A 12,311-nucleotide genomic window follows, 5' to 3' on the forward strand; every position below is an offset into this window, starting at 1 on the left:
TAATGTTAAACGATCACTTGAACTTTATCTTCCTGGTCTTCTCGGTTACTGGTGTTGTCATCCTAAATATCCCCCAGATGTTTTTGTGTCTCCTCGGTTCCTGGTGTTGACTAAAGAGTCCTTGTGTCTCCTCGGTTCCTGTTGTTGACTCCAGATGTCATTGTGTCTCCTCGGTTCCTGGTGTTGACTCCAGATGTCTTTGTGTCTCCTCTGTTTCTGGTGTTGACTCCAGAAGTCCTTGTGTCTCCTTGGCTCCTGGTGTTGACTCAAGATATCCTTGTGTCTCCTCGGTCCCTGGTGTTGACTCCAGATGTCACTGTGTCTCCTCGGTTCCTGGTGTTGACTCCAGATATTTTTGAGTCTCCTCGGTCCCTGGTGTTGATTCCAGATATTCTTGTGTCTCCTCGGTTCCTGGTGTTGACTCCAGATGTCATTGTGTCTCCTTGGTTCTTGGTGTTGACTCCATACGCCCTTGTGTCTCCTCTGTTCCTGGTGTTGACTTCAGATGTCATTGTGTCTCCTCTGTTCCTGATGTTGACTCCAGATGTCATTGTGTCTCCTCTGTTCCTGATGTTGACTCCAGATGTCATTGTGTCTCCTCGGTTACTGGTGTTGACTCCAGATGTCATTGTGTCTCCTTGGTTCTTGATGTTGACTCCAGATATTCCTGCGTCTCCTCGGTTCCTGTTGTTGACTTCAGATGTAAGCGTATCTCATCGGTTTCTGGTGTCAACATTGTTCACAAATGATTAATTCAAAATCCCAAAGCCAGAACACTTTCTCTCCAAAAGAACTCACAGCAGCGTGACAGTTTTGTCTGGCTAAAATTTCCATCTTACAGTGTAGTATCGACACATTTCACGAAAATACCACTGAATTCCAGAAATTATTTGATAAAGTATATATATTCCCTTGATATTCTGTTCCATCGTTTAGTCTATTTCTGTTTTTAATCTTCCTAAATAGGAATCAAGACCTTTGTCAGAAAACATAACATTTTCCCTTTTTTTCATATAAACACGGTTTATAGCCTTTTTGTTTCTATCAGTCTCCCAGGCCTCAAATAACTGACTGCCATGTTTTCCACGGCATTTCTGAAACTGGCGGTTATGTAGGTTCTTCAATTTATGCTCTGTTTCCTGCATTGCTTGATTATTTTCCTGTACTAAATCGATTGCACATGATATATATCCAAAAGGAGATGACTTTTGAGATCAAAATCAATATTAGTTTTTGTTTGTGTGAGGAGAAATTCACGACAGTTCTGTGCACAGTCCTCCATGTTGAACAGTGAAATATGAACTGAGCAAATGTTTCGATAGTAGCACCATATAGAGTACCTGTGAAACATTCACAGATTTCATGCTAAGCATGATGGATGTTTTTAAGTGAGGTTAACAAAGTGAATAGGTCTCCGAGTGTAACAGGTAATTTTTTACCTTGAACAGTGGAATAGTTGAACAATAAACCTATGTAATAGTCAAGTCGAAGTATGAAAAACACCTCAAACTTTGGAATAGCCAAGATAATGCATAGTTAGAGGCCCGTCAGGGCGAAACGAATTGGATATTTCAGGTTTTTAGTCAAAAACCTCAAAATCTAAAAACTCAAAACAGTTTTGAAATTTTAGAATTTTGGTTAAAAACTAAAAAATCTAAAGACACAAAACAGTTTTGAAAGTTGAAAATTTAGATTTTTGGTCAAAAATTTTAAAAACTAAAATTCTAAACATTTTAGAATTTTGAATTGTTAAGTGTTACACGGACCAGTGTGGAATGTCCAGTACTGGAATAAAAACATTACAGTGACACAGAAAACAGAGTGACGCAGAGTGTCAGTTAAAAAGCAGGAAGGGTTTGTCAACATCGACAAATGGTTCTATCATATATAACCTTTTAAAGAACGGAACTCGAGCTAGCAACCCTAAGCGAATGTACACCATTAGACGACTCCTCGGGGATTGATGTAGAATCAATACAGTAATTCAAACAGACAATGGAAATCTACGTCACTTCTGGTATACAATAGCATCTCCAAGAGTCGGTGCTACTCTCGCCGTGGAATTCCGAATGAGTCATGACCATTCTGAAAGGCGAATGTAAACTTTTGGAAGCTAAAGTAAATAATTATGTACTTAAGAACACGCCTAGGTATCGTCTTGTGGCGGTTACCGGAATCAACGTAATTGTTTTCCATGTAAACATTTTTGATACCATTGCATGATAACAATGAAATATAATGTGACGTCACTCATGTGAGTAACAGTAATTAGGCCTAGTGGTGATACCACTGGGTTTTCCCATGGAGAGTCCACAATATATTGCTGTTAACATACAAGTGTTCTATATTGAAACCATCAGGGTTACGCGAATGTGTGTGTCTGCTAGGATGTAATTCTTTCCTACCAGACTGAAGGTGTTCTAAAACGAAATCTGAAACAGAAATCAGGAAACACGTCTGGACTAAACAATTAAAGTGGAATATCCGCAGCTTTGGGATTCGAATTAACGAAACTCTGCAAAGATATCGTAAACGATTTCAATATTTGGCACATTATTTGTCTTTACAACTTTGAAAGCAGTAGAACAGCTTTATGCCATCTGAGAGGAGTCGAAAATCTCCATGACTGAAATTACGACTGGTATGGGGCTGAACGTTTTTGTTGGTTTGACTAACACCACGGCCATTACCAGTTTAACGATACAACAACTGAATGATGCGGAGTTCCACCGCCGCCTGGCACCAGTCATATATCTAGCCGTTCTCATGGCGCTTGGTATCCCTGGAAATCTCCTTGTTCTCGTCGTGTACTTACGAGACTTCACGAGATCTACGCATAGAACCTTCATCCTCGTTCTGGCGGCCCTGGACTTGTCGGTGAGCATTATCGCGCTCCCTTTTGAGATTACGGAGATGAGATTTCAATACATGTTTTACGCCGCTATTGCCTGTAAATTATTTAGAGCTAACAATATATTTCTGACGTGTGCCTCTATATTTACAATCTTGTGTATGTCTATCGAAAGGCACAGACGAATCTGTCACCCTTTACGATCACAAATGACGACGCGCATGTGCAGACTTTCGTGTTTGTGTATCATAGCGTTTTCTCTTATATTATCTTCTGCGAATTTTATCACCACTGGGATAAGACACGTGAGGTTGGGGGACAATCTGACCGGGTCCGACTGTTCTCTTGACGATTCCTTTGTCCATAGTGATTTCCCGCTCGCTCTGGACGCGTGCCTTTTCCTCATTGTTATAGGCGTATTTGCATCTCTCGTAATATTGTATTCCTTGATCGCTAAACAAATCTACAAGCAGAACAAATTCCGGAGTAAGTTCGCCGTGCCTTTGCCAACAGTTTCCAAACCATGCCGTATACCAGATAAAGCAAAAAGGGAAATTCAAGACGGCGAAAATGATATCAAAGTTGAACATATGACCACAAATTTGGAATTTTTGCAACAGGACGGCACCACAAACTTCGAAAAACCAAATTTGGAAGGTTCAGCAACAGTCAGAACGATATGTATGAACGTTTCACTGCCTGCAAATGGAAATGACAAACAAGTCGGTCACGATTCCGTCACATCAAACAGAAAGGGAAATGGAATTTTCTCAACTCAAACATCAAACAAAGGCACTGCTAAAATAACGAAAATAACGTTTACAATAAGTTTGGTGTTTTTCCTGAGTTACCTCCCCTACTTGTTGTTGTCTCTTGTGACGTCATTGAAGAGAGAATTCGTAGCTGAACCTGGGCCAATCGCGTCAGCTTTGTTGCCAATTGTCATACGTTCCATTTTCATCAACAATGTCGCAAATCCATTCATATACGGCTTCCTTGATCCAAAGTTTCGACGGAGTTGCAAGAAGCTTTTCAAAACGGCGTTTGGGTGTTAATGGAGACCGGCTAATTATCTCTTTGTTCCAACAAAACTCAAACAGGGATTATTTATGGTAGATTGCATTCAAGAAACTTATTGGCGTTGGTGACAGAGGCGTGATATTGGACTTTATTGCAGACTTTATATATGCCTGCTATCGAATCAATTACTACGGAAGCCATGAGGGAATATTTTGACGATTGACTTTCGGCTTTGCATTATGGAGTGAACATCGCGGGAAAAGAAGCAATTTTTGGCATGTGCGCAAAAAGTCAAAAGGCCCCCTCACAGCTTCCGTACAATGCTGTTTTCTTGTGGGTTTTTTTTTTTTTTTTTTTCATTTTGAAAATACACCACGATGTACATGTCAAACATTTAATAAATAATGCCAAAATCCACGATCGAATTTTCTTCTTGGCATTAGTATTCTGATCGATACTCCATGGGTTACGTTCACATTAAATTTCGCTATCTCATGAACTGGTATCCATCTTATGGAGAGTGGCGGGGGCAAAAACCTGTCATTCCCACGGCCAGCCGGGCGGAACACAAATGGTTTGATTTGATACGGCAGGCTAAAAATCTGAACGGTCAAACCGAAAAACCTACTGTACTTGAAGAACAAAAGGCCCATGGGCCTTAAGGGTCACCTGACTTTGAAGACACTTGTACTATAATTGTGCATTGTAGTACAGTGTATACATACTTAGTAGCAAGTTTAGTGGTACTTTTACCCATGGTGACCATCTTGGATTTCGGAACGATCGAAAAAATGACGTTTCGTCAGGACCATCTCAAGATCATTGTATAACCAAATTGGAGTTGAATGTTATTGATAGAGATTGAATAGTTTTAAATAGGTGTTGTGTTGTTCAGAAAAACCTTGATTTCGCAATCATTTTTTTTTAAAATGGCTGCCGCGACTGCCATGTCAAAGCTTTAACCTGACCGAAATATAACGACACTCTGTTGTTTCCCCTTCCTTAACAAGCTCCCCAATTTCCAACTGAATGACACTAGTGGAACAGAGGAAATTCAAAATGTGTTTTTTTCAAGATGGCTGCCATCCTGGATTTTCAGATCGACCATCTCAGGATCCTTTCTGGTAAGTTTAAGCTGAATCCCACTTGTAGAACTTGAGAAGAAGTTTGAAATAGGTGTTGTTCAAGAAAACCACGATTGTTCAATCATGTTACGAAATGGCCACCGTGGCTGCCATGTCAAAGTTTTATAAGAGCAAAAAATAACAACACTTTCTTGACTCACCTTCCTCAACATTCCTACCAAATATCAGCTCAATGGTACCAGTGGAACCGTAGAAGTTTGAAATATTTTTTTCAAGAAAGCAGACATGGCAGCCATCTCAAATTTTGAATCAACCTAAGAAATAAAAACACTTGGTCAAGACTATCTCAGGATCATTTCAGGTAATGAATTCTACTGTTGGAACCTGAGGAATTTGTAATATGTGTTGTTCAAGAAAACCATGATTTTGCAATCATTTATAAAATGGCGCTGTGGCTCCCATAAATATTTTTTTGTAAATATCGGCGCTGTGGCTCCCATCAATATTTTTTTGTAAATATTTTATAAGGCCAGAAAATAACCACACTTTTTGTACTCTCCTTCCTTAACATTTCTACCAAATTTCAGCTCTATATGGCACCAGTGAAAACAGAGAAGTTTAAAATGTGTTTTTCAAGATGGCAGCCATGTCAGCCATTTTGGATTTCGAATCGACCCTAATATATAACACTCAGTCAGGACCATCTCATTTCAGGCAAGTGATAGTGGAACTTGAGAAGAAGTTTGAAATGAAAACGACGACGGATGAAGCATGATGACTGTAGGTCATCATTGCCCTTTGGATCAGATGACCTAACAAATATGGAAGTAAGATCGATATTTAATTGTTCCCTGGACGATTAGACTTAACAAAGAAGAGTGTATATGCGGTAGCTGGTAATTGAACCCAAAACAACTCAGCACTGAGACATGTTTACTTTTCAGCAGTTTAATAAACAATAATAAAACAGAAATTTGTTGACAAACACAGTACTGAATTCCGAAGTGCCGAGGTTGACATATTTTGTTTGTCGCCCTTCCTGGTCCTTAAGTTATTGCCAATATTGGTAAATGTATGTATTAGAGAATACATGGTCAGTGTCTTAAGATATAAGCTGTATTTTGGCTGGGGACAGAAAGACAAAAGTTATGAGACTTGGCGAGCCACTTTTGTCTTTCTGTCCCGAGCCAAATGTACAGCTTATATTTTAAGACACTGACCATGTATTCTATTTATAATGCAACAGTCATTTTTTAAAAAATAAGACTTTTTCTAAAAGTATCACAAATGCCCAAAATATGTTCGCCTTTTAAATGTTTCACTTGGAAGGAGGTCAGTCAAATTGACGCATGTGCAAAAATTCTAAAATACAGCTGTTTTCTGTCACTGCCGTATACAGCCAAACTATATATGATGGGTGTATTCCGACAATGCAGTGCCAGTTGCAGGATAAATATCATTATGGTATATTTTTCAACAGATCAGTTAAGTAATACGAATGGCAACAGTTTCATTAAAACAATGTTTAATATGTTATTCAGCATTAACAAGCACTTAATTTAATTTCTCCCATGCGGAAGCAAAATATGATGTTAATTAATCAAAATAATTAAACCACAATCTCCATTGGTAATATTTGTGTAAATTACATTCCATATTAGGAAGTATAGGTGATTCTATTTTTAGAAAAACATTATCATTAGAAAACTAAGGCAGCATTTGGTGAAATATATTTATGAATGAAATATATTTATAAATGATAACAAAACAGATCATTGATGAAACAACATTCTTATAGAAAACATGAAAATCTCAAGTGAAATGTATTGGTTGAGAAATAATAAATATATATTCATATGTGTACAAGGTATTTAATCATATAAGTACGAGATGTAAGTAATATAGAATGTAAATAGAGTAGCAAAATTTGATAACTATTATTTGTAAAACAGTTTTAAAAAATGTACGAGGTAGAAAGAGGCCCAATGGGCCTGTATCACTCATCTTCTAATAAAAAGGTAGAAAGAGGCCCAATGGGCCTGTATCACTCATCTTCTAATAAAAAGGTAGAAAGAGGCCCAATGGACCTGTATCACTCATCTTCTAATAAAAAGGTAGAAAGAGGCCCAATGGACCTGTATCACTCATCTTCTAACAAAAAGGTAGAAAGAGGCCCAATGGACCTGTATCACTCATTTACTAATAAATACAACTTAAAGTTGATCTATAGCTGTATCACACATTTGGCTACAAAGCTGAATACCTCTTCATTTCAATATGAGAGAGGGCTGAGTGTATCTATTCTAATAGACTTTGTATGTTGACCTCCAACCCAACATATCTGTGGTCACTCCTCACATGTGACCTTGAAATTAGGTCACTCATTTGAACAAGCTTATATCAGTACCCCCTTCATTTCAGCACGCTATTCATACAACACCATGTTACTGTATCTGGGCCTCTTGGTGACTGAGAAGAAGTCATTTAAAGATTTAAGCATATTTGATCCCTGGGATTTGAAACTAAGTCAAGGTCATTTATTTGAACACACTTGGTACATTTGTAGCCCTTCATCCAAGCATGCTTTAGGGTGAGTAACAGGTCTCTAGGCCTCCAGGTTTGAGAAGAAGTCATTTAATTGTAGATGCTAGACGGAAGGACGATAACAGCACCATGACAAATGGTCCCTTGGTCTTTGAGGCGATGACAGTGTTTGACATACATGTAGTTATATCTGATATCAATTTTGTGTTGTCTTATATATCGGACATCAATCATACTCATGTAATATAGAGTACATGTATATGGTTTCATAATGGCAAGTTGGAAAGCCTTTCCTTTATATGCCTGACTTCACATTTTCTTATCCTTTCCTTTCTATGCCTGACTTCACATTTTCTTATCTTTTCTTTCTATGCCTGACTTCACATTTTCTTATCCTTTTCTTTCTATGCCTGACTTCACATTTTCTTATCCTTTTCTTTCTATGCCTGACTTCACATTTTCTTATCCTTTTCTTTCTATGCCTGACTTCACATTTTCTTATCCTTTCCTTTCTATGCCTGACTTCACATTTTCTTATCCTTTCTTTCTATGCCTGACTTCACATTTTCTTATCCTTTTCTTTCTATGCCTGACTTCACATTTTCTTATCCTTTTCTTTCTATGCCTGACTTCACATTTTCTTATCCTTTCCTTTCTATGCCTGACTTCACATTTTCTTATCCTTTCTTTCTATGCCTGACTTCACATTTTCTTATCCTTTTCTTTCTATGCCTGACTTCACATTTTCTTATAAAGTCAAATTATTTCTTGAACTATTATCTTATCCTTTAATTCTCATTGTTTGATCTCTTACACTTAATTTTATTATCTATTTTTGTCGCTGTGTATTTATCTTTGTAACACATTATTACTCTTCAAATTTGGAGGAATGAAGATCTGAATCTTGATTGATGAACTGAGTAAAAATTTCAATGTAGTCATAATATTTCTTTGAATAAACACACTGAAAATCTTAGAAAGTCTGCAAATAATGTCCAGGGAAATCCTTTGAAATGATTTAAGACAGGTAGGAAAATTTTAAGATTTTTTTTTTTTTTTTTTGAATTTCAGGCAAGGATCCATGAGAATTTTACAAAAAACATTAAATATTAATTCCTGACTTTTCCTGGGTCATAGCTTTATGATGTATCCTTCCCGAAGTTAGGTTTGACATTTGAGTCACGTATCTCATATGAGAATGGTTCTTTGCTGATGTTGAGGCAGCTCTCAGTCTTGTAGGGGCAGTTCTGGAGGTGAAGTAGAAGCTGCTGGGCCCCTTGGTAGTCCCACCGTCTGACAGGTTCAAACGTTTTACTAAACCTCCAGCTCTGTAACATAACGATATCAGCGATTAAAGAGGATCATGTCAAAATTAATCATATTAATTCACCGAATTAATATACATGTGTACAGTGTTGTACGGTAAAATGTCAACCATACACAGACATTTTTTTAAAAAGTTAGGTAGTCCCATCATCTGACAGATTCAAACGTTTTACTAAACCTCCAGCTCTGTAACATAACGATATCAGTGATTAAAGAGGATCATGTCACAATTAATCATTTTAATTCACTAAATTAATGCAGGGTTGTAAGATAAAATGTCAACCATACATGGATATTCTAAAATATTCTATTAATAGTTCTCACAAAACTATGATATACATTTTGTATATCCATCTCTTAAAGAGGAATTTGTCATTTGATGTGTCAATCACTTATAGACAATACCATGCATGGTAATTATACGATATTTTATTTGAATTAGCTGACCTACTTTTAAAGGTGTTTAGACATGTATTCAACTACAACTTTATAAGGTAGTGATTTTCCGTAGATATCAAGAGACATTAAAAATATTTTGTTTCACTGAGGTTGTTTGTAATAATTTTTTACTCTTATCCACAAAGGGTTGGTGCGGATCTACCCCACAGAAAAATGGCTTGTTATGGATATGTAGTCGTGAGACGGGTCATACTCGAGAGAGCTAATTTTCTTACCTGACAATTATTTTTTGTGATGTAGATCCATGCCTACCCCCTGTGCTCTTGTAACAAAGCCCAGGATTAATTAAATTTAAATCACTGCCTCTGCTAGGGATCGAACCCAGGACCTCTGGCTTACAAGTCTTACACCAACCGATTGAGCTAAAGAGAGGCTCTATCTAGCTGAGCGGTATATTGCGTCTAGTATTTACCAGGGTTATACTCCTATATACATGCATCTATTTTGTAGTGATGTAAACTTACCATATGTTTTACAACCCATTTCTTATCCTTCACACTGCCATCGGGCATTGTCCACTTTGTGTCGAGTCTTTGACCATCAGTATCCTGCGAGGTGCCTTCACTCAGACCCTTAATTGAGTCCAACTTTGTCCAGGTGGGGGACACGATGCCCTTGTCGACAAGAATGAGGCTACAGATATCACGAAAGAAGAGACAAGTGACAGAGAGATTGCAAAGACTAAAGCCGTCAAGGTAGCCAGTGATTTTCTGTATCAGCTCTGGCGGCAAGAGAAGGAGGCCTGTATACTGACCCTGCTGTTCCTGTGATAAAGATCGACAGAGGGCCAAACTCGACTGGCGGGAGAAATTTTTCACACTCTTCCTTTTGGAAGTCTTGTCTTCTCCGTCATTAATTCCCAAACTTTCCAGTCTACTTCCCACATTTTCAGTACCCACAGCATCACCTGGCAACTCTGACCTTTGACCTTTTGTATCCAAAATCTCAGCATTTGTTTCTGATGGCTGACTGTCATTGCCTGTAATTTGTAAACCTACAGCATTCAGCCAATCGCTGTATACAACTTTTCTGTTCCCCTCTGGTTCAAAATGTTTATAAGTAAAATCACAACCTGCGAATGCATACGGACATGAATTGCCATAGTTTTGCAAAGTCTTCCCTCCTAAATCTTCCAGAACATTCTTTGCATACCAGAAGTAATCGCTTCTCCTGATATCTTGATCATTGATATAAATTACACTGGCATTACAATGCGGTAGATGCTCGGACATTTTTCCACGGGGAAACTCTTGGTGGCAACCATAGGCACGATTCAAACAAGGAACTTCTACATTTCTGCAGAACTTTTTATGTTGAAATTCTTTGCATCTGTGAAATTTTAACGGACATCTGTATTTACAGTTAACGATCTGACAGCAGTTGACGTCGTCAGGAAGTACATTACAATCAGTCCGGATACAGGTCTTACAATGGCTGTGTAGAGAGATTTGTACATAGCCTTCCGACATTTTCTTCTCAATCTTTGTCTGAAAAACAGAACAAAACATTTACTTTAAAACAGAATTTTTTTTTTTAGCCCAGAGAGAGAAAGCCAAAATATCACTAGTTTGACACCCAGTGTGGACAGGCTATTGTTCAGACCTATTAAATGAATAAGGTTGCACATTTATACACTATAATTTATTTTAATTTTGTAAATCAAGAGGTTGAACTAGGAAGTCATAATACCCAACAAGAGACGTGTATATCACAATGTGATATTTATACGTCTCTGATCATGACTCAACCTTTAAATTTGAAAAGGTAAGAACTGTCGACTTTAAACTTTAAAGTTTATGAAGTTAATAGCTATATATATATAATATATGTATATATGCCTTGCAGCCAGGTGGATTACTTTTTTTATTCAATGGTTTAAAAATTAGCATTGATAACTATAGTTCAGAAGCTAATAATCCATCTTTGACAATTGAACATTTACACCATATAAATAATAGCTATAATACATAGTCTACATACACTGTACGTGAGTACAGTACTACAGTACAGTAGCTATATTAGGTCCTCGAGTTCTGCAGTAGGGCGTGTCATTATCCCAAATTTATCTACTTACATTTCTACTTTCGTTTTCAACTGCAGCGCTACCGTTGCTGTAGCGGGTGACCAATTCTTCGCCTGCCTTTTTTCAGTCACGTTTATTGCACACCAGAAATGTTTTGTGCCAACTTTTCAGGTAACATTTGGCTCAGGGTCTGTCATGTCTATTTCGGAAACATGCTTGAGTGACCAGCATCTGGTGTTAACGAGGAAAAATTACCCGAATTTTAATTCCGTGGGGGTTGGCCAAGGGACGTAACTCCTACTATAAAAATTCTCGGAGTCTGAGGTAATCTGGCGGACAAAGTGCGTGCGCCACCCCCCAAAAATACATTTGTATTATGGCACGTTATGATTATCTCATATCTGTATTAATTACAGGTAGATCTAACAAGGATGTAGAAAATGTAACAAAATATCGTAATTCACCAGAGACATACACAGGCGCTTGCATAGAAAATTAGAAAAAAAATTTTTTAAAAATGATATCAGTGGTATGTGTACTGTGTAACAGATTACACATACCACTGTCAAATAAAAAAAACTGAAAATCACATATTCTATGCAAGCGTCTGTGGAGACATATAGAGTTCTACATGTCTATGTATGTCTCTGAATTCACCAAGGACGTACATTACTACGGAAGCCAGTTAGGGTCACAGCGAAAAAATATATCATGTCGTAATAACGACATAGTATCTCGTAATAACGACTCTTTAATTATTCGACACTTCCGGACAATATGCAATACATTTGTGAATGCAGGTTCCCAGTACACGGCTTCCCCTGGCCCACGAAAGTCGATATATCGGCTAAGTTTTACATAACCTTCAAAAACTCCAGGCCTGTATAATCGATGTTTCTTTTGTAGATATTTACATTAATTTTGAATGGTATGGCCGTGGAAGTATGTGAATATGGTAATTATGTTAAAGTTCTTTCCTCATTTTTATGCAAAATAAACATGA

At 37.6% G+C, this 12,311-nt stretch overlaps 2 protein-coding genes across 5 annotated transcripts; one reads left to right on the forward strand and one right to left on the reverse strand.

Annotated features, from left to right (window-relative positions):
• The first annotated feature begins 2,432 nt into the window (after window positions 1-2,432).
• On the forward strand, window positions 2,433-4,198 carry LOC117335845 (type-1B angiotensin II receptor-like). The gene has a single exon (XM_033896088.1). The coding sequence runs from the start codon at window positions 2,623-2,625 to the stop codon at window positions 3,904-3,906; it is 1,284 nt and encodes a 427-aa protein (XP_033751979.1). The 5' UTR covers window positions 2,433-2,622; the 3' UTR covers window positions 3,907-4,198.
• Window positions 4,199-5,888: 1,690 nt separating this feature from the next.
• LOC117335846 lies at window positions 5,889-11,627 on the reverse strand. Of its 4 annotated transcripts, none has more exons than XR_004534502.1 (4): window positions 11,360-11,553; window positions 9,750-10,772; window positions 7,140-8,828; window positions 5,889-7,043 (listed from the first exon to the last, which is right to left on the reverse strand). XR_004534502.1 is itself a non-coding variant. In XM_033896089.1 (3 exons), exons 2-3 carry the CDS (start codon window positions 10,752-10,754, stop codon window positions 8,640-8,642), a joined length of 1,194 nt encoding a protein of 397 aa, XP_033751980.1. In that variant the 5' UTR covers window positions 10,755-10,772; window positions 11,360-11,553; the 3' UTR covers window positions 5,889-8,639. The 4 variants fall into 4 exon arrangements, 2 of the variants coding, with proteins under 2 accessions (XP_033751980.1, XP_033751981.1); XR_004534501.1 differs by having other exon boundaries at window positions 5,889-7,091; XM_033896089.1 differs by having other exon boundaries at window positions 5,889-8,828.
• Window positions 11,628-12,311: the final 684 nt, after the last annotated feature.

This window comes from Pecten maximus, chromosome 10, assembly GCF_902652985.1.
Source record: "Pecten maximus chromosome 10, xPecMax1.1, whole genome shotgun sequence".
Taxonomy (NCBI): Eukaryota; Metazoa; Mollusca; class Bivalvia; order Pectinida; family Pectinidae; genus Pecten; species Pecten maximus.